Genomic DNA, 22,543 nt, shown 5'->3' with positions numbered 1-22,543 from the left:
GCTGAGCTTTCATCCAAAGGTCCCAGCTGCCACATCAGATTCAAGGTGTGAAGGATCAGGAGGCTCAGGGTATGTTGTAGAACCTTAGTTGTCACCTCTGACTCCTGCATCTGTGCATCTGTCAAGTTGGAAGTTTCTCCTTTGGTAGGCTCTGAGCCAGCATGTCAACCATATGGGACATTCAGGGTGTTTAGGGGGGCAAGGGGAATGAATAGCAACTGGGAAACCAGTTCTGGTGCTGGTTTGTCCTCATCTTGCTCCGCTAAACAGTAGTAGCAGCACATCCTAGAGTATCTGCCTCTGTTTTACTTCCTTTGGGGTCTAGGGGAGAGGAGACAGCATCTTCCGGGCTATGTAGATGCATCCAAATGTGAACCTCTTCTGTTTGACTTTGAAGGTCAGTCCCAGTAACTGTGCTCATTGCTCTTTGGAGCACATGTGCTCTCCTTGAGGGTTTGTGGGAACTTTGCATTTGCCTGAGATGGTGATTTCCACAACTGATCTGCTCTGGTTTGTGTTCAAGTTGTTCCTACTTGCCTCCTTCTCTTTCAGAATGCTTGTAAATGAGCCCCTTATTTATGCTGCATGGTAACTTGGCAGAGCAAGAGTAGAGCTGCAGAGGAGGGCTGAGATCTCCATGGCAAGGGCCTGTAGGGCAGGAGCCTGAGCCAGATACGATAAACTTCAGCAAGCACCAAACAGGCAGTGCTTGCTGTGTGGAGGCAGCACAGGGTCTAATTTGAAAGGGCAGAATTGCAATTAAAAATTAACTTAGCCTCTCTGCCCCTTGACTGATGTGGTTATAACTTGTGTGTGTGAGTGTTTTCCCTCCGGCATTGCTGGCCGGTGGTGGGGCCGGGAGGCAGAGGTTTTCAGCTCTGTGTGGCCTGTCCTTCGCCGTGGTTCCCTTGTGAGAGCAGAGCTGGGAGGATCACAGGCTCCTGCAACAAACATGAGTTCATCTCTGAGCCGTGATGGGACTGCTCTGCTATCAATAACAAAGCGGGACCCTGCCTCTTCTCAGACACACGTGTCCTGGCTTTTGTGCTCCACATGCTGGTCTTGCTGTCATCACTCCTGCTGGGAGAGGGACAGGCCTGAGAGCTGGAGGTGGTGGAGAGGGCAAGAAGCCATCCTGTGACGCTGGTTTAGCCTGTATAGACTTCCAGAATCATAGAATGATTTATGTTGAAAGGGACCTTAAAGACCATAGAATCATTTTGATTGGAAAAGATCTTTAAGATTGAGTCCAGCCATTCACCTCACATTGCCAAGCCCATCACTAACCCATGGCCTCAACATCTCCAGGGATGGGCACTCCCCCACCTCCCTGGGCAGCCTGGAACAGTATCTGACAGCCCTCTCAGGGAAAAACATTCTTCCTCAGCTCCAATTTAAACCTCACCAGGAGCAACTTGAGCCCATTTCCTCTTGTCCTGTCACTTGGGAGAAGAGACAAATCCCCACCTTGCTACAGCCTCCTGTCTGGCAGTTGTAGAGAGTGCTCATGTGTCCCCTCAGCCTCCTCTTCTCCAGGCTGAACACCCCCAGCTCCCTCAGCTGCTCCCCATCACACTTGTGCTCCAGCCCCTTCCCCAGCTCTGGACACCCTCCAGCCCTCAGTATCCCTCTGACAGTGAGGGGCTCAATACTGAACACAGCACTTGAAGTGTAGCCTCAGTACTCACTTTCCTGGAAGATCATCTTGTTCTAATCCTGCCATGGGCAGGGATGCCTTTCACAAAACCAGGTTGCTCCAAACCCCATCCAACCTGCCCTCGAACACTTCCAGGGTTGGGGAGCTACAAATGGGATCTATCTTGCTGTGGCAAGAGGAGAATGGTGCATAATGTTGTAATGCACAGTTGAGGTTGAGTTTTTTTTTCAATAAACATTGAGGTTATGGTATGCCTTTAACAAATAGCTTGGAGTAGACAAGCCCTGAAAGCAATCTTCTTCTCTTATCACCTCAGGCATGTTTTCTTCTGCACCAGCTCTTCTCAACTTGTTTGACTATTTAATTATCTCAGATAACTCTTGTAAAGATCCTAACACCTCCACAAATCTCTCTTTTCCTGACTAATCCAAGTAGTGTGCACAGGGTTGGAAATAGGCAGCACCTGGCTACTTAGGGCTGGGAAGCAGGTCAGAAAGGACTGGGAGTTGCCCCCCAGCTTGAAAATAAGGAGAATTGTATCTGAGACTGGCTATCTTAAGATAAGAAGTTCAGTGCCTAGTGCAGGAGGTTATTATGTAGCTTAGTTCTTGGCTAGGCTGAAGAGTAGAAAACACTTATATCCCTTGCAGAAAATATTCACCCTCACGTAGAGGCCTGGCAGGCGCTGTGTTCTGGTTAGACTGCCAGGCTCCAGTTTCAGATGCCGTTAAGAGGAGACGTGTTCATGGTGAAGCCAGTAAGCAAGCCAGCTGGATGGAGAAACTTACATCTTAGTTATCCTCTCCAAGTGTAGTGTTATGTGGTGGTGCCTGCCAGGATTGATGGCCCAAGAGGAGGTTTCTGCTGCTGAGGAGAGCACACAGCTTGAGGGCAGTGGTGTTTGTGCTCTCCCTGCTCAAATACTCATTTTCTGAGACACCATTAAAGGGAATGGGAGCCTTTGGGTTACAGCTGTTCTCTGACAGCAAGCTGGCACATGATTTGTAGTAGGAGAGCTTCTGTAATTTGAGAAAGGCTTGCTGAACAAACTTGCTGTCATTAACCAAGGGTAAAAACCTGCAAAGGAAGAGCCTGGTCACGTTTCGTAGGGTGGTGGTGGGGCTGCTCTTGTGCAGTGGAACAGAACAATGGCTGCACCTGGGGGCACTGGAGATAAGAATACTGTGTGCTTGGTATTTGGTGTAGCTGTGGACCTGAAACTACTACAGAACTTTCCCTGGCTAGTTTGAAGGAGCTGCTGTCTGGTGCTGCTGCTGCTTTATGGACTCTGACCTGAGGAGTGAAGTGAATAAAAAGTGACAGAGGTGATGCCAACCTGGCTGTGCAGTAAGATGCCATGTGCAGTAAGGTGCCATGACTGCTCTAGAGAAGGGATTTTTAAGATCAACTTGTAGCACAGCTGGATGAGATTGTGTTCCTGTGCTACTTTCCCATCTCAGTATCCTTCTGCTGGGTGCTGTGAAGCGATGGGCTTAGCATAGCCGCTAGCTACAGCATCCCTGAGTTAGAGCAGTAGTGTCTTCAGCCATGGAGTTCAGGCTCATGCTCTCTCCTGGTAGTCAGAGAGTGACCATTGCTTGGTGAGAAGTCTAGCCAGTTATAACAAGGTCCACATACCAGTTTAGCTCCAGAGTTAACCTAAATATTTAATAGGATTAAACAAAAGCCTTCGATTGAAACAAAAGGACGTACAGGGCTGCAGTGACCCTCGGTACAGCCGGGCTGGCAGCAGGGAGTCCTGCTGACCTTGCTGGCTGTTGGGGCTTGCTCTTCCCAGGCCAGACTGGTGGCCTCTGGCTGTTGCTTCCTAAAGCAGCATGGTGGGTTTCAAGCAAAGAACTTGTTGTAGCAAATTTTGAGGAACTTAGAAGTCCTCTGCTGCCAATGCAGGAAACTTAACTGAGAATGAGGGAGGAAGCAGGAAAGCTGACCTCTGAGATGTTCCCCCACCAGCCCTCATGGCTTACTCATCTGTGCTGCTTCCCCAGGAGGAGGATTGTTCCTGTAGCAGGGATGGTCTGCAGGAGGGATTTTTTTTCTGTCTTCTGAGCTGTTTGCTGTCAGACAAGGGAGAATACACATCTCTGTACTCCCTGGGGCTTGTAGCGCAAAGACCTAATGAGGATCCATCACAGATAAGCTGCCTAAGGAGAAGTGTTAAGAGCAACCTTGTCACTTCTCCTCATGCTTTACGTAGGCTTCAGCCATGGTAATTGAGCAGACTTACCTTCAGATATAGTCAAGTACCTTTTCTCTGTGGTGAAGACCTCCTCTGGAGTTTGTCTGTTGCCCTCTCTGCATTGCCTTCTAGCCATCACCACATGGATGTGTGTAATTTGTGTGACTGGTAGCAACAAACCAAAACTAAGGTCCTCTATTACCAATGCTCCCACACTGCCTCGAGCTTGTGAGGTTGGCTCTGTAAACTTGTTGAAATCTTGCCTGTCTTGATCTTGCAGCAGAATTGGTTGTAACCGTGGAGCAGACTTGCTGGTCCTCAGGCACTGGCAAAGCATCAGGTGCTGAGCTGCACACAGGAAGCTTGATTTAGTGCTGCCTTTTAAACTGACCCTGTGGGCTTGCTCCTCAGTGTTCTTTCAGCTGCTTTGGCCGTATGAGCTCCCTCTTCAGATAAGCACATCTCTTTTCTCTGCTGGGAGTGGTAGCTACAGGTGGTGTCTTGGTTGATGCTATTAATGCAAAGTCTGTTTAAATAGTGATGGAATTAGCAGTGTATTTGTGATTAAATCCCTTCTGTAACTGCTGATAGCCCTCTGCCACTCTCCAGGAGATCTTGGCAGTAGTGACTGTTTCTAGTGACAGTGATGTCCTGTTTTACTGTCCTGAAAAGGCAACTCGGATGGTGTATGAAGCACCTGCTTTCTGTGTGTCTGCTCTGGAACCCAGCAGATGATCCAGAGCTCTGCACCAGGTAAGGGTGTTGCTCTGAAACTGCCCTGAGGACCTGTCACTAACATAACTGGTCTGTCTGCTTTCCCCTTAGGTCCTGTAAGTGAAACAAGATGGGGTCCGGCTGCATAAAAGTCACCAAGTACTTCCTCTTCCTCTTCAATCTCCTGTTCCTTGTAAGTATTGTGAGCGTCTGCAGAGTAGAAAGTAAGGCCTGGACTAAAATTAGCAGGAAAGGTGTGTTTTGGATTAATTTTTTTTCCTGGATGTTGGCCCAATGTGTTCATTAAATAACATGGCCAGAGTTTTGGAAGGAGGGAGGGAAGGACTCCCTGAAGCCAAGGGACAGCAGAGCTGCTATGTGGCTCCCAGGTATGTGGAGCAGCTCTGCTCCCAGTACCTGTCTCTTGCCACCAATACACACAGCACCCTTCCTGCAGTGGGAGAGGAAAACAGGAGTTATGGGTCCTTTCTGGAAGTAGAATATCACAATCACAGAGTAGTTGTAACTATTTTCTCTGTCACATCAGGAGCAGCAGTTGTGAGCTGCCTCAGAGCAGCAAAGCTATAAAACCTGCCAAGTAATGGCAGTGCCCTCCTAAATAGGCCAGACAGGCTTCAAAGAACAACTCGTTGTTTGAGTCCCAGTGGCTGGTTCTGATTTTTTAACAAGCTGAATTAGTCCAAGTCTCCTATTGGAAATGAAACTGGGAGATGTGAGAGACTGGGGCAGGCTTGCCTGGGGAATTGAGGCAGCCCACACTGGATGAAGTTATTTTCAAGTGTGTGGCTCAGCTGAAGATGAGCTCTTTTGGATCAAAGTGAGTTTGGGAGGGCCACACACATTCTTGCATGCATCCTGTGGTGAAGGTTAGATATTGTGTGCCACGTGGACAGTGATGGTACTATTGGTTTTGCCCTCCTGCAGTGAGATGGTGGAATGAGGAAGCATAAAGTTTCAGCTTTCCACATATCAGCAGGAAAATAGGCTGGCTGATACGGTTACCCTTTGTGCTGCCTGTAAGGGGAAGGAAGGGCCAGGCTGGGAGGTCAGGGAGGGAAATGGAGCATGATAAGGTGAGCACTGCTTTATGGTCTCTGCCCCTGCACACAGCTTCCTTCTGGCTTCCTGTATGGCTGTGGTGTGCCACTGGTGCATGGGCTTGAACTTGAGACACATCTGGATCTGGTTTGCCTTGGCTTACCCTGCTGTCTCTTTGCTCTCTGCCTTTTGCTTCCATGCTGAGAGTAGTTATCTCTGGTCTAAGAACCAAGAGTCAGGGGTGCTCAAACCATCTATGGGAAAGACTATGAGACTGAGGGGAGGCTTTTTCAAGGGCCACTAGATCTTTCAGAGTATGGTTTGGTCCACTTTAAGGGTAGGAAAAATTCCATCTGAGTCCAGGCCTGTCCTCCTACTAGTGCAGGACTCTTCTGAAGACATATTAGCATTCAGGCTGTCTCCTCTCTTGAAGAGGTGACACTTATAATGCAGTATATAACTTAACCAGTCTACCCTGGGAGGTAGAGCTGCGTTTGAGGCGATGTTTGAGTCTTGCTGAAGCCCAGTATCTAGGCACTGTCTAGCTAATGTTCTTTATTCCCAAGCCTAGGTCTGAGTTCATGAGCTAATCTCTGTATAGAGGAGGTTCTCTTCAAGAAAGCCAGCCTAGCATGTTAGTAAAAGAGAAAGGCAACAGTCTGAAGTACTAGGCTGCCTTACAATGCTGTTATTGTTTTTACTGGATGCTGTTAATGTTCATCGTGGCATCTCTATTCCACATTGCCCTCCCTCTCATGTCAGTTTGGACTAGTTCAACTTGTTATAAAAATCAGAACCTGCCCTGGAGAGGTTGGAAGTGATGGGAAACAACTGTTTTTGTTCTCTGCATACCCTGCTCCAAACCAGCTCCTGTGGTGGAGCAGCCAGCCCTTGTCCTCTGCGGGAAAGCTGAACTGATGCACTGACCTGGGCCTGGAGAGTTTCAGGGTGGGATGTGAGGAGGTGTGTGCTGACTGAAGGGGGAAGCTGCTTTGCTGGACTCTTTACTAAGACTGCCATGGAGCATGGATGCTGTCTTCCCCTCACGATGCTCTGTGGAAGGGAAGTCTCTGAAGCCCCTGTGTTCTGGTGAGATGCTTGATCCTTTTCTAGACTTGAGTATTTCCAGCATGCTCCTGTCCTGCCTGACAGCAGACTTCTTGCTCCTGCCAGATGTTGAGGAAGGTGGTACCTGTTACTCTCTCACTGTCATAGGAGGTAGTTGACATGAGAAGGCTCTTCTGTTCTGATTGTTCAAGGTCTGGATGGGGAGTGCATTCTTGAGCTTATACAGAATCACAGAATGGTGGGGGTTGGAAGGGACCCCAAAAGATCATCCAGTCCAATGCCCCTGCTTAAGCAGGTCTGCCTAGATCAGGTCACTCAGGAATGTGTTCATGTGGGTTTGGTAACCTCCTGACAAGGAGACTCCACATCCTCCCTGGGCAGCCTGTGCCAGGGCTCCCTCTCCTTAAGTTTAACTGGAACTTTTTGTGTTCCAGCTTTTGTCCATTACCCCTTATCTTATCACTGGACACTGCAGAAAAAAATGTTGCCCCATCCACCTTTCAAATACTTGTAAGTGTTAACGAGATCCCCCCTCAGTCTCCTCCAGGCTGAACAGCCTCAGGTCCTGCAGCCTTTCCTCATAAGCAAGATGCTCCAGTCGCCTCAGCATCTTGGTGTCCCTGCGCTGGCCTCTCTCCAGCAGTTCCCTGTCCCTCTTTAGCTTGGGAGCCCAGAACTGGACATAGGACTCCAGATGAGGCCTCAACACGGCAGAGTAGAAGGGGAGCAGAACCTCCCTTGACCTGCTGCCCACACTCTTCTTGATGCCTCCCAGGATGCCATTGACCTTCTTGGCCCTGAGGGCACATTGCTGGCTCATGGTTAGTTATTACAACAATCTGATAGATCAATATTAATGTAGCAAGGAAACTATTTCTGTTGAGTTTCTCCCAGCACAGGAAGGTTTTGCATCACTTGTGTTGGTTTGCTGGAGCTTGCTGAGGAGAGCTCTTGCAAAATGTGAACGTTAATGCTGGTGATGGAACTCTGTGTCTGCTCTGGCCCTTGAGCTGAGCCTCTGTGACTGTACCCTGTACAAGGCAGCCCTTGCTTGGAGCTGATCAATGAAGCCTTTAAAGATATACTAGTGAGTCTTCTAGAAGTTTTCCAGTCATTGAAATAGGGCTTCTCTGCAGCTTGAGGTCTGTGAGAAGGTGCCTTGCTGAAGTAGTTCAGGGACCTGGTGGTATTTTGCAGTCTTGGAGCCTTACTTCAGGGAGGAGTTTGACCTGCCTTCATTGAAGGGTCGAAGGTCATTTGGACTGCTTGCCTGCTTGCTGCACAAGATACCAAAAGCATAAACCTGGGATATAAGCTTAGCTTCTCTAACCAAAACAGAACACAAGTCTAGCTTCTTGGGTAGCAGGTATGAGCCACAGCAGATGCTTCTCCTTAAAGGGAAAACAGCTCTATGAGACAGAGTTCCACAGTCTCTGGAAACTACTTGCTTAAAATACACAACTGTCTGTCCTGCTTCTAACCACTCTGTAAATGGAGCAGAAGGCTGCTACCTAAAACAAAGCCTGGAGTTTAAGAGCCTTTCTGTTGGCCCCTATGGCAGGCTCAATGTTAGCTGGTGCAATCTGTGTGAAGGAAGGCAGTGCTGGAGATGGACAGCTGAGGACCCCAGGCTGCTCTTCCAAGAAAGGTGAGCCAGCTCTGTCACAGCTCAGTTCTTCCCTCTTCACTGGCCTCTGCTGTGGGCCTCTGCTCTGCCCCTCGAGGAAGCTGCATCCACCTGGCTTAGGTGTGGAAGGGGATCTTGCTGAAATCGAGGGTGAAATCTCCATCCTGGGGGTGGAGGGGAGAAATCTGTCCCTCACTTCAGGAGTTCAAAGCAGTGGAGCAGAGGGATTAAAACTCCAGGGAAGTCAGCCATCATTTGTTGTATGGAGGCTCTGAAGCTAAGCTAGTGGCAGAAGCAGCCTTGCAAACTCCCGAAGATGCTGAGCGGAGATACTGTCCTGCTAGGAGGTAAATATACTGCTGTTATCAGGACAGTGTTTTCTCCCTGTGGTTTATTTTCTCCCTGTCTCCACCTTTCACTGTTTTCCACAGCAGCTTCTGGCAGACACACAAGTTGTGGACTAGAGCAAAGATCAGAGTGAAAACAGGCCTTGGGTAGTCTGAGCACCTCCTGACAAATAACTTCCCAGGAACTCGGCTCAGCAGCCGTTCTGTGTTTTGTCAGCAACAGCAAAACTTAGGTGACATTTCAGGGTCAATGAGCCAAGAGAGATGTCACATACAGCCTGCTTTGCATCTTCAAGACAAATATTTTATGAAGGCTACAGTTTAAACGTGAGTGCCTCAAATTGTGAGTTCAGCAGTTCTGGCAAGACCACGTTGGAGAGGAATTTTTTAGGCGCTGCAGCTGTTGCCTGTTCAAGGTTCCTGGTCTGATCAGCAGATTGAGCCCTGGGGCATGAGACAAGGGGGAATTCTTATTACTGCCATCTTGTCTTTTTGTCTTCTTTTTTACTTTGTTCCCTGGGACCCAACAGCTGTGTGTCTTCTGCAGCTGAGTCATTCTTCAAGTTGGGAACTTGCTTGGTGACTTTCTAATCCGGTTCCCAGACCTAACAACATGTTGTGCCCTCTGCCAAGCCAGGATAGCTTGCAAGCAGCTTATTTCAGACTGTTGCTTTATCTTTGCTCAGAAAAGCTTTTGTGTATGAAGAGCTGAAACAGAGTGCAAACTTTCAAATTGTGGAGCCAGTGCCTGCCTGTCCATACGACCCTCTCTGCCAGCTTGCTTCAAAGTGGTGGTCTGGCATTTGCCTTTGCTTCCAAACATCAGAACTGTCTCCAATGAAGCACAAAATTGCAGTCCCTCTTCAGCTCTCTTGGTTTACTTAGTATGTCACTTCATCCTGCTGGTATAAGAACTGCAGCTTGTTTCCTCTGGAGCCATCTCACTTGCACTCCTTGTCCTTCCCTTGTTTATTTGAAGTCTGTTTTAAATCTTTGCACATTAAGTGATTTCCAGCCTTTGCCACTTCAAGTTGACTAAATGGCAGGAGTTTCAGCTTCATATCAAACCTGCAGACTTACAGGCTTCTCAGCATGGTTACTTCATGAGGAGAATAAGGATGCTCTCATCCTAATTTGGGAGCCAGGGTCATCACATGCAAACACCTCAGTGTAGTATAAACCATGGTAATACCTGGAAGCTAAAACAGAACGTGCTGCCTGTTCCTCTCTTCAAAATGAGGTGGGCAAACTGTGTGTCTCCTGCCTTCTCAATTCAGTATCTGAAAATGACTGGATTCAGATGAATCCTCCCAGGGACATATTGCTCCGCTAATCCTTGCCCTAGATAAAACTGTGTGGTGAGCAGGGCAGACCCTGTAGCTGATGTTTCCTAACACTTGGCTCTTTGTTGGTGGTAAGATGTGCTGGTTTGCAGGGCTGGGGTATTCTGGCATAACGTAGTGGCTGAGCCAACAATGCCTAAGCTTGGCTATGGAAGGGCCATGCAGGGGAACCTGTATGCAAAGTACCCGGGGCTGGTTTTCTGCATTTGTGGATTGAAAGCCATAGCATTCAAACAGAGCCTGACAAGCTGAAGATTTCCTTCCTGGGAAGGTTCCAGCTACCAGATTATCTAATCCTTTAGCAGCTGGCTCCCAGCCTGGTCCCATAGGGTCAGGGATTTCTCTGTTCAAAAAACCAAAATCTTTAAAATCACGTGCTAGACGTGTTTTGTCCTTCCTCAGTTCTTCATAGAAGCAGTGCACCCACCTTTTGCTTCTGACAACAAAGTCCTGGCAGCAGGGTGTCTCTTTCTCAGGCCATTTTGAACTGTCCTCCTCATGCCCTGCGAAAAGGACTGCCAGGCAGGATCTGGGGCTTCTGTGCCTTGGCTGAGGTGCTTTTCCTGCAGTCATGCTGATCCTGTTTACTCTGGGAGGAGTACCATGGGGGAGATGGGTGGGAACCATGCAAGAATGGTTGTTTTTACTCTGGAGGTAGGGGGTATGGTGACTGCTGCTGCTTTGGGTTTTTTTGTCTAAACTAATGAGTCAGGTGAATGTGTTTTGCTCTTCCTCTTTCAGATCCTGGGTGCTGTGATCCTGGGGTTTGGAATATGGATTCTGGCTGACAAAACGAGTTTCATTGCAGTTCTACGTAAGACCATGTTTATTCATCTCCTTTCTCCTTCTGAATTGACTCTATCTTGGGTCTGTGCATGCCTAGGGATGGCAGGATGTTTATGTGTGGCCTGTGACCTGAGCAGTAACGTGTTGTACAGCATGATGGTGAAAGGGAGCAGCCCTGGAGATACAACTTTCCTCCTGCTCGTGGGTTGCAACACCAGGGTCAGACCATTGCCTCTTCACCCAGCAACCCAAATACTTCATTTTAAACACAGGGACTAGTATTTCATCCTATTTTTACTGCATGCTCTATGTTTCCACAGCACTTTCCTTATTACCATCATGTCCAAAGGCCCTGAATGCCTTAATGTCACTTTGCTGAGTCCTCTATGTTCTCACTGCTTTCTGTGATGTTCTGTTCCAATTTGAGTGTTTTAAATGCCAAAGAGTACCTGATTTTACTGATGCTTCATGTTACATTGAAAGTAGTCAGTTATGTTTGTTCCTGAGCAGTAGAGGATGTAGATGTGAGGGAAGGACGGAAGATGTGAGTCTGAAGTTCGTAATGCTCTGATTTCTAAAACATACTTGGTTATACACACTTAATGAGATTAGCCTGGCCATCAGAGGTGTTGTGTGTCCCTACACGTGCAAAGGGCCAGCTTCCTGCCTCTTGAAGTCAGCCAAGAACATCAACTTGAATGTTAATAGAAGGACTATCTTGTGCAACAACCAGAAAAACTGAGCTGGCTTCACAGAGCTGTAAGTGGACTCTGACCAAATGAGTAGCTCAGCTCCATCCTACACAAACTCTGCTTCCTTTGTGCTTTTTCCTAGAGCAGGCTTCAAACAGCTTTTCTGCTTGGTGGCTCTGGTTACCCATTGCTGCTACCTCCAGAATTGCTGACTTTGGCACCAGTGTCAGATGCTGCAGGAGCAGGGAATGAATAGCAATGGCATTCACAGCCCTGTTCTCAACTATGCTGATCCTGCCTTTATCTCCCAAGACCTGCTGAGCACTCTGGCCTGGCTTTGGAAGGTGCTGTGTAGAGACAGCAGCCCTGCTAATGCCATGCACACAGCCACTGCTGCCTGCTCTGCTTGTGCTGCAGTCCCTGGCTTGCTGCTGCAGTACTAGAAGGGCACAAAGCACAATAAAGGGATGTTGGTTAATAAAAGTGTGGGCATGAGCAGTAACAGGCTTTTAGTACAGGGAGGCAGAAAGGAGCTTATCAGGGCCTGGCTATTTGCAGGTCTGAGTGTTCCCCAGGCTGCTGGGTGTTCCTGCCACTTGTAGAGGTATGAAGTCCCTGAGCTTGGCTCTGCTTCTTCCCACTTCACCCAGAATCTCTGCTAACAAAGTATTTAAGGATTTAGCTTCCTTCCTGGAGATTTCCAGCATCAGCTGTTTCTCCCTGCCCCCTCCCTTCCTTTCCCATGCCTTGCCCCGATTTCCCTCTGCTGCAGTAAGGCTTGGGGAGGGAGCTGGGCACAGCAGGGGCACTCCAGCCCTGCCAAAGGAGCCTGTTGTGCTTGCTTGGCTGCCTGCCCAGCACAGGGGAAAACACGGAGCCGCAGCAGCAGAGCAGGAGTCGTCCTGCCAGCGGAGCCTTCTCTTGCCAGACAAGATATATTGCAGCTGAGAAGCCTGAGCATGGCTCTTGCACTTCTCCAAAGGGCTGTTGAGTTGGAAGTACCTTTTTCTTTCTTCTATTGAGAAGCAACTAATTCTAGTGCTGTGGAGGTGCTGCAGCATTTGAACTTCTTATGTGATGGGCAAGAAGATTGTGGGGGAGGGAATTATCTAGTCTTCTGAAGTCTCCTGTATAACTGCTACTTCAGTAAATGCTTTGCAGTATCAGCATCTACCCTGCACAGCAAGTGTCCCAGGACTGGTGAGGAAGGAGCAGCAGGATCCTGATTGCTGTGATTTTGGTTTCTATGGTGTGTGTCCTGCCAGGGAGAGTCTGGTATAGAAACAAGGTTGAAGTGTCTGAAGTGACCTGTGTGGCAAACAACTTCGGTTCATTTTTTTGAGAGCTGATCTTTTTCCTCTGTTTGACATGTTCCAGGGAAAAAGTTTGGGAGCTGGTGACTTGCACCAAGTATCAGAAGCAGAGGGGAGGTATATTTTAGGTGGGAGAGTGTTAGCCTGGATTCAGTACTCTCTCTTAACCTGTTTCAGGAGGACCTCATAGGAAACTGGCCTCCTGGGACTTCTGTCCAGGAAAGTAAATGCTGAGCTCCAGGAATGTTATTTTCATTAATCACTGGACAAGCAGAATTCCCCTGTGCAGTGCAGCTCTTAGGCTTAAGAATATCTCCAAATGATAAATGAGGTTCCTGGTTACTATTTCTAGACAGGGCATTTATTCAACTTTTATACTGTAATGCTTGCTCCTTCCAGTCTTTTTCTGCAGGAAATATTCCTGTGGCCAACCCAAATGTAAAAGCTTGTTACTTCTGTTGCTCACAGTACTGAATACAGAGAGGAGAAGACTGACAGCACCAGCATGTCTGAAATAATGCTGCCTAAGCTTGGCTGAAAAACTCTTGAGCCTTCAAGAGCACAGTCATTCCAAACACAATAGCAGGGGATAGGTAGGAGGATATGTAGAAGTAGCTAATTTGGGCATGATACCTGTTTTGATCCTGGAATAGCATCTGGTTGAAGGGAGTCATAAACAGGTTGGCCAAAAGCCATTCAACTCTGGCTTGTCAGGTTAACCTGTCACATCATCTTTGCTCAAGTCTACTTGTAGCTTGTACATTGTGTTGCACTCCATGGAGTTTGTGTGTCCTGCTGTTGACTGTGAGTGGATAAGTACAAACAGACTGTCTAGAACAAGGAAGGATGTGTTAAAGTGAAAAGCTGAACCAAAAGGGGGATTTAGGGCTTGGAAAAAAGCATCCCTGAAGATAGCAGTGGGAGTTGAAGCAAACAAGGAGTAGCTGTGGAGTAGAACCTGCTTTATCTTACACTTGGAGTGCATTTGTGAGGAAGTTGTAAATCCAGTAAGCATCTAAATTTCAACAAACGTGATTCATTTGTTTGGAGTGACCTTGAGTCTTCCAGGCTCTGAGACAATGAAGGTCTGCAGGTTGGCTTTGAAAGTCTGCCTTCAGCAGAAGATACCCACAAGCAGCCTTCTGTCTTCATGTCCAGTGCACCTCTGTGCAGTCCCTTAGTAGAAGGTGACAGACTATTCTGAGTAGGTACAAAGACAGTTCTCTAAATGGTGATGGCAAGTGTCATTTTTGTCAGTGGCTGATTTATTTTCCTCTCCTGGTCCCTACAGAGATGTCATCTCCTTCCCTGAAGACTGGTGCATACGTCCTCCTTGGTGTTGGGGCTCTCACCATGCTGATGGGGTTCCTGGGCTGTCTCGGAGCAGTCAATGAAATTCGATGTCTCTTGGGTCTGGTGAGAGAATTCATGCTGTGTTTTAGGTCCAGCCTTTAATTCTTCTCCTGCAAAATGTCTATTGGGTAGTAGGTGGGGCTCAGATCTCCTGGGAACAGTAGTTCTGCTAGGTCAACTTAGATCTTAATTTGCACTCCCTAAATTCTCCAGCAGTCAACAGGGTGCAGCAGTAGTTCCTCAGACATTACCAATGGCGAGCTGAGAGAGAGGAGAAATGAGACATGGGAGAGGATATTGCTGACACGTTCTGCAAACAGTGTGTTGAGGACTGCCAACTGAGATGTCCCAAGGTGACTCTGTACCTCATCCTCCTACCCTGGTGTCCCAGTTGGCATTGTGCTCTCATTGGTGCAGGGGCAAGTATCAAGGGCCGTGAGAAAGGTGAGGGAAAAGTGACAGTGTCCTGCTGTGCTGCAAAGCTCAGCTCATGTGGAGAGGGCAAGAATGTCCTGTACAGCAGGACCTCTCTTCAGATGGTTCATCTGTAGGAAATCTATGTTCTGTCTGTGGTGGATGAGGTGACAATAGCTTCATGCACCTCAGCTTGCTAATTGACTCATGCTTATTCAAAGCACACACGTGTAGGAGACCAGGTATGGCCTCATTGTGTGTCCTGGTACCAGGAACATCTCTTAACACAATGGTAGCAGCTCCCACCATTTAAAAGTAACCTCAGATGTCAAACTTTCCTTAAATGCAGCTTGCTGGTGAATCTTAAAATTAGATCCTTAACAAATTAAACAGCATTTTTTGAGAAGTTAATTGGCTTTAATAAAAAATGACCTTTGTAAAACAGAGTTCTTGCCATGGAAGCAGGCAGAGTCCAACTGATTGAGGTCAGAGTGGGAATGGAGCTGAAGGTGGGGTTTTGTTCCAGCTGGAACAAAACATGCAGAGAGTATTTGTAAATGCTCTCCCTCCTGAAGTTTTCCCATTGTCCTGAGGGGAGAAGTGCTGAAGTGCACGGGTCTAATGCAGGTGTTTGTACTGAAGTCCTTTACTGAGGAGAACATCATTGGTAGCAGAGCTTCTCTGTAGGTAGAGGTGTTGGCTCCATTTTGTGACTTCTGTTATATATAAAATATTCCTAAACCTTGTGCTATTATATACAGACCTTTCTAAAGGCTGATAGTGTTCATCTATTCTCTTTTGTTTCCAGTACTTCACCTGCCTCTTGGTAATCCTCATAACACAGATTGCTGCAGGACTGGTCATCTACTTCCAGAAAGAAACAGTAAGTGTTTCCTACTGTGCATGCTTTCCTTGGTCTTGGTTTGGGAGGAGGCACCTGCAGATTCTCTCTGCCAAACTGGACTATGCCATTAGTAGGAATAACTCTTCTCCTTTTCTCAACTCAGCTCTGCAGCCTTGCTCTACACTTTGTTTCTGTGTCTGCCAGCTTCAGCAGCACTACTTTCTCGAGGATTATGAAGCTCTGTTTGCTATGCAGGCTTTGGTTTTGGGTAGTGGGAACAGTAAAGATGAAATTCCTGAAAGGCTTTTGACTACACCTCCTCTTGATCCTGCTGCAGGCTGCTATTAGGACATGTAGTAGCACTGATTACTACCCTGCTGCCGTCACTGGTACCTTGAGGGGGTACCAGCCCTGAGTGGCTGCTTTTCTGACTGGCTTCCCTCCTTGTGTCGTCTTCCCTCCTTGTGTTCCATCCTTTCAGTCCTCCTGTACCTATGTAAAATTCGACCCTGAAAGAGCAAAGTCCTCTTTCCCCAAGAGCAAACCCAACTAGCTGATAGTTCCTGTGCTGTGGTTTGAGCTTAGAGCCAAGTGATATAACATTTTGAAGTGGATCTTTGTCAGGAACGTGGTTTCACAGTGAGACCTTCCAGAGCTCCAGCAGGCTTTGTAGTGCAAAGGGAGTAACTTTTGAGCTACTTAAGTGTGTTGCATCAGCCCTGTCCTGGCTAATGGTTCCCTGGCCAGGCCTCCGGTGGACTAGTAGCTAAACTGGGAGCCACATTCACCCAGGGGGAGCAAGTTCTAGCTGTGAGTTCCCTGCTGGCTTCTGTCCTGGTGTGCAGGTTTCTGGTACTAGTTTAGGTAACCCTGTCTTTTGCCACATAACCTGTATGTGGGCTGCTGGCTTCTCCTAAGCCAACCTTCCTGCCAGGTGGTTACATTTCTGTTGTTGAGGAAGTTATGGATGGGGCCTGGTGGTGAGGTTTGTGTGCAGAGGGAAGGTTCCTGCCCCCAGTGTAGCTGATATGAGCTTTGTACAAGTGGCTGTGGTGACTATGAGCAGCTGTTGCCCGAGTTCCTTGCCAAACGTGGTATGAATGTAGCTTGCTCTCTGGGCTGGCTGGAGCTGAAGGAGAAACTGAAACGTTGTCTTAGCTGTTGTATAAAGTTACAGCTTTAAACGAGCTGCTGATTCTCAACAAAGAGCTCTGACTAATGCAGAGGTGTGACTAATGCAGAGGTGTGGGGATGGGCATTCCCCCGTGATGGGGAAATGTGACTTTTCTGACCATGAAATTCCTTCTCTCTGTTGGTTTTTCTCCTCCAGCTGTCATTCTACTCTCAAAAAACCCTCCAGCTTTTGAACTGTAGCTCTTCATTTGAACTTCAGTCAGACCAAGGGGAGAATAAAAGTGCCAGGGGTTATTCTGCTCAGCCTTTGCAGGTGGCGTGGCTGAGATTATCACTCGTATGGGTCCAGCAGAAGGGTAGGGCAAGCTGGGCTTTGGACAGATGCTCCAGTCCAAAGCTCTTCTAGAGCACTTCAGTTTCAGGAATCCACCAAAGTACCTGCCTAAAGCACTAAGAAAAACTGTTTCAGGAAGGTCTTGGCTCCTGTGCAGGGGCTGGTGGCTGTGCTTCAGCAGAGCTCTGCCTGTCGCTCTGCTTCACTTGATGTACGTCACCCTCGGGCAGCAAACTGAGAGCTGCTGGAGATCCTGTCCCTACGTGTCTATTGTGTTCTTTGTGTTTGTTTATTTCTGACTTGGGGAACTTGGTTAGATAGAAAACAAGGCATAACAAGAGTGGAGGGATGGATCTTGGGTGCAGAATGTAGCAAGGTGATAATCGCTTCCTGTAACCGAGGTGTTTATTTCTGCACTGCAGGAAAGTAGACAGGATTACTGTTGTATCCCTCTCTGCCTCCCCTCTTCTTGATTAGTACCTACTGAACAGACTCACTTGATGTTTTTCTGTGTGAGTATCTGTTCCTTTTCAGTGTCAAAATCCTTTCCCCACCCTTGACCTACTGAAGTATGCTGAAGTGGGGTTAGTGTAACTGTAAAGGGCTGAGTCACTGACAGGAAGGCTGCTGCCTTGCCTCCCCCATGGGCACTGCTAGAGGAATGCCCCTTCAAGCTGGGATTGCCCAGTATTACTGGGGGGATGTTGATGCAATGTCCATTTCCCTACATCTGTTGGTGATTGAAACAGTGGTGGGGTGAGGTTTATTTAGGGACAACAAAAGAGTAATATCACAAACGTTTCTGTCCTGTGGGCCGAGTGTGGCCACTCAACTACCTCTGTTACAAGCCCCTACACATGCAAGAGCCAGGGCAAGGTCTCTCTTGGCCTAGTTCACACAGTTCTCTGCAGCTTGGCTCTAAGTGCCTTGAGCAAGGAGAGCAGTAGTCTTTTGGGAGTTGCCCTACTTGCTAGCTGTTGTTTGCAGCAAACAGGCCTATGTGATTTGCTGCAGCAGCTTGCCTGGGGCTATGGACTAGGCAGTGGTTTCAGAATGAAGTGACTGGGGGGGGATGAGAGCCCCATTCTGGGGTTTTTTGAGCCTAATTCATGTTCAGGCTTAGATGCTGGTAAGTGCTGGGGAAAGGAGCTTCAGAAGGACAGGATAGATGGAATAAGTCCTATGAAGGGTGGCTGAGGGAACTGGGGGTGCTCAGCTTGGAGAAAAAGAGGCTGAGGGGAGACCTTCTCACTCTCTACAACTCCATCACAGGAAGTTTAGGGCAGGGAGTCTCAGTCTCTTCTCCCAGGTTACAAGTGACAGGATGAGAGGAAATGGCCTCAAGTTGCACCAGGGAAGGTTTAGATCAGATATTAGTAGGGAAAAAAAGATCACCAAAAGAGATTGTCTAGCATTGGCACAGGCTGCCCAGGGAAGTGATGGAGTCCCCATCCCTCGAGGGATTCCAAAGCTGTGTAGCTGTGGCACTGAGGGATGTAGTTTAGTGGTGACTGTGGCAGTGCTGGGATAACAACTGGACCTGATCATCTTAAAAGTCTTTTCCAGCATGAATGATTATATGATTTTGTGAGTTCTAGAAGCCTGAATGAGTCATTCTGTGATTAAAACTAGAATCAAAGATCTATGCTCTTGTCTCTGGTGTTTGGCTCTCCCCAGCTCCCTCTTCAGTAAGCCCATGTGAAGGGGAGCCTGCCAGCCCTGGCTTTGATGTGTAGGCTTCGAATGCCCCTGCTGTGGGCTGGCAGGGCTGTGCCTTCTGACACTCAGCCAGCTAGAGCTGGGAAGCAGTAGGAGCCCAGAAAGCAAGAGTGGCTCCATTTTTTGGAGCAATTGTGCTCCACACAGTACTGAGTCCTGACAGGCCTTAAATGGGTGAAACGATGAGGGCATTGATAGCCTGCCTGAGTGTTCAATATGCCTTTCTAGCCTGTTGCTCTCTGTTTCCCTCTGCCAAGCATAAGAGTGATCAGCTGCAGCTGCCTGTGTTTCCCCTGTGGGCTGCTCTGTGGGTTAAACCCACGAACAAGCTGCCTGTGTGTTTGCTCTCCAGAGCTGTGCTATTGTTTGCCTAATATTCCCCCTTTCTCCAATTACTTTCTAAAACACCAAAGAATGCCTGAGTTTTTCTTTACCTGAAATGCCTCACCTTTTGAAATCAGAGCTGTTTGTATGTTGACTTGCCTGTTCTTGTGTAAGAGCAGAGGAAGAGCAGGGAGATGGCTTCTCTATGCAGCTGTGACTGGGATCATCTAGTACAGGCCTTGCCTCTGCTTGTGGAGATGTCCTGGGATGGAAGACAGAGCACTGGCTGGGTTTGTTGCAGAAGTGACAGCAGGTTCAGCCTGGCCTAATAGCTAAGGGGCTAGAGGTGCCCAGGCTAGGCCAACAAACCCAGCTCTCCTTGCCTCCCTCTGTATGTGGAGCAGCAGTGTGCAGGAGGGGTGAGAGGGGGAACTCTGAGGTTCTGTAACTGATAAGGCTTATGGCAGCAGCCAAGGCCAATCTCATTAGTGGGAACCAGGTCAGGTTGCCTTGATTTGAAGGGAAAGAAAAGAGGAAGCGAAGTAATTAAAAGGGGAAGAGCTAGATGCCATGAGAAGAAAGATCATGCAACTCCCATCTGTCTGTCCTGACACAGCTGATCACAGTGAGCTGAGCTGCAGTGTTCCTAGGAAGAGGAGCTGCTGATGTAGAAAAGCTTCTAACAGTAGGCACTGCTTCCTCTTGCTGGGTGCCCTGGGTTTGCCATGGTCATTTGCAGTGCTTAACAGTAGAAGGAAAGGGGGAAAAACATCTTGCCACTGGTCTGAAATACACTGTAGCAGCACAGACAAAATGGTAATGCATGAGATGGGAGCACTGTGGTGCTGAGGCTGATAATAAAAACCCTATCCCATCTCTCAGGCAATCTAATGACACGTCTCTCCAGTAACCTGGGTCTGCTCTTAGGCTGTCTTCATGTCCAGGCTGGCTCAGAAGGGCTTCCCAAGGAGGGGGGAGGAGGAAGGTGAAGGAATCTGCCAGGTGGTAGCTTGTACTTCTCATCCAACTGAAAGGTGGTGTAAAAATCTCTAGACAAGGAATGGGGGTGAAGGGATGACTTGGTACACCTTAGCTCTGTGATGACCACTAATGAGCAATTTAGATAGCTGTAGTACTCCCTGTCTTAATAGAGAAGCAGCAGTTGTAGGGGTCTGGGGAGAGGTAGATCAATGCCATGTGAAAAAGGGAAGTTTGCCCCAGCTGTATGTGAGAACACCCAGTTGCATACAGGAGCAGACTGAGATGAACTGCAGGGGCTGAGATTCTGGACCAGCATTTTGTTTGCAGTGCAAAATTAGAAATATATTATCTGTGAGTACTTGAGGCAGTGTCAGCCTTCACTCACACTGGTCTTTCACCTCTGTCTTCTGGAGCAGGCAGCAATTGTTCAGCCTGTGACTTACCAGGATAACCAATACCCAGTTGTGTTTCCTGACACAGGTTTGTAGCCCTTTCTGTGCCTGGGCAAGGACTTGGCTGGGAAGTACTGGTGCTTTGGCTGTTGCATTGCACAGCAAAACTGCTGTCTTGCCTTCCCTTCAAGACTGAGGCTGTAAATATAATTTATCTGTACTTAAGCCCCAAAGAAAAAGCTGTAAGAAATTGACTGATCTAACTCTCCTGCTTTCTTTTCCTTGCCAGCTGAAAAAAGAGTTGTCCCGCATAGTTGGAAACCTGATTGAAAATTATGACCCTTTGAACAATGATGGGAGGAACCTACAAGATGCATGGGACTATGTGCAAGCACAGGTGAGTCGTGGGGGGCAGCCATGGGCAGACAAAGCTGTTTGTCAGTGCTGTCACTGGCCTTTCAAAGCCAGGCTGAAGACAGGGAAATAGGGGTTGCAAGAGGGGACCTGGCTGTTGTGCAAAGGACTCTGTGATGTTTGGTCCCTCCAGCCTAGAAGACTGTCTTGCTTGCTGTTACTAGGTAAGATCCTGAGCCGTTCCTGCATGCTGGCTGTTGGGGTTAGCTACTGTTGGCTGCATAGACTTGTGGATCTGGCCTATCAAATGGCACCCCAAGCCTTCTTTTTGAAGACCTCCAGAACACCAACCTGTATAAAAGCCACACTACATAGTATTTTTTGAGGCAGCAAAGTCTCCGTCTTTGGGAGATTCTCTTCCCCTTCTACTCTGTCCTGATGAGGCCTCACCTGGAGTCCTGTGTCCAGTTCTGGGCTCCCCAGTTCAAGAGGGACAGGGAACTACTGGAGAGAGGCCAGTGCAAGGCCACCAAGGTGATCAGGGGACTGGAGCATCTCTCTTATTAGGAAAGGATGCAGGACCTGGGGCTATTTAGCCTGGAGAAGAGGAGACTGAGGGGGATCTCATTAACACAGTATTTAAAAGGTGGATGTCAAGAGGATGGGACCAATCTTTTCTCTGTAGTGTCCAGTGACAGGACAAGGGGTAATGGACACAAGCTGGAACACAAAAAGTTCCACTTAGCACCAAAGAGTTTTTCCTTGTGTTTGAGGTGAGGGAGCCCTGGCACAGGCTGCCCAGGGAGGCTGTGAAGGCTCCTTCTCTGAAGGTTCCGAAACATGCCTGGATGCGTTCCTGTGCCCCCTGATGGAGGGGAACCTGCTTTAGCAGGGGGTTGGGCTGGATGAGCTGTAAAGGTCCCTTCCAACCCCAACCATTCTGGGATTCTATGGTCTTATTGCCAGGCAAGTCAACAGCACTGCCTGCCTTGCTACTTGGAGCATGTTCCTTACTTCGATGGCTCCTCTGCACGTGTCAGTGTTCTTGGGAGCCATCCAGCTGCCCGTGGTTTCGCTTTTAGCTTTGGGGGCAGCGCTTGAGCAACTAGGTCATTGTTCACACTAGAGTCATGATAGCTGTTCCCTGCCAAACCACAAGCTTGATAGCTAGCTGGCTGTTGTGGTTGAGTACTTGCCCGGCATGGGACTGATGTAAATACAAGTCAGTCTGTTCTTTGTTGTGCAAAACAGTGACCTGCAGCATTTCTCCTCTTTGGAGGGAGAATGATTTATTCATGTTTTATCACTGTAGTTGCATCCACTTGCTAGTGGACTCCAGAGAAGGCTGAGTTTGCTGTGGAGAGAGCATTTTATAGACATGGCAAAGTCAAGTGTTAGGAGTCCAGTTGCTCTTGTACACTAGAGTTAGCATTCTAGGTGGGTGGGTGTTCCGTAGACCAGCAAACCTCTGAGGCAGAGGTAATTCCTTCTAGAAGGGCTGGATCTTCAGTACTTGTCTAGAAACATCCTGGTGTTGGGTGTTCAGTGGTAATGTACCTCCATTCCCATGTCTATTATGTCAGACTGAAACATACCACTGTTTTCCTTTCTGAGCACAGGAGGATTTTCCCTAAACTTCCACCTCAAATTTGATAGTCTGTCAGCTCTGTACCACCGTGCAAGCATTGGGACCCATCCTTATGACAAGATCTTAGCCATTGCTGGATTTCCCGTTGTGCTTTCCCCTCCAGCAACTGCAGTTTGATCATGTGGCTGTATAGGAATGTAAATATTTCTTTGGAGGAGAGATGTTCCTGCTCCCATCTGCCAGCCCGTCCCAGCCGCAGCCCGGCGGTTGCAAACTCCTCTCGGTAGCAGGTCAACGCCA

The 22,543-nt window shown here is 48.2% G+C and overlaps 1 protein-coding gene across 1 annotated transcript in view; it reads left to right on the top strand.

The window, feature by feature from the left end:
• Window positions 1–22,543, top strand: part of CD82 (CD82 molecule) — a 42,169-nt gene that overhangs the window by 14,876 nt on the left and 4,750 nt on the right. Inside the window, exons 2-6 of the mRNA XM_061998208.1 lie at window positions 4,683–4,764; window positions 10,757–10,829; window positions 14,098–14,222; window positions 15,382–15,456; window positions 20,591–20,698. Of these exons, the coding sequence (XP_061854192.1) occupies window positions 4,702–4,764; window positions 10,757–10,829; window positions 14,098–14,222; window positions 15,382–15,456; window positions 20,591–20,698 (444 nt within the window). The 5' untranslated portion in view covers window positions 4,683–4,701. The remainder of the gene's footprint in view (window positions 1–4,682; window positions 4,765–10,756; window positions 10,830–14,097; window positions 14,223–15,381; window positions 15,457–20,590; window positions 20,699–22,543) is intronic.

This window comes from Colius striatus, chromosome 6, assembly GCF_028858725.1.
Source record: "Colius striatus isolate bColStr4 chromosome 6, bColStr4.1.hap1, whole genome shotgun sequence".
Taxonomy (NCBI): Eukaryota; Metazoa; Chordata; class Aves; order Coliiformes; family Coliidae; genus Colius; species Colius striatus.
Note: the sequence above shows the minus strand (reverse complement) of the source record. Positions and strands in the feature narration are given on the sequence as shown.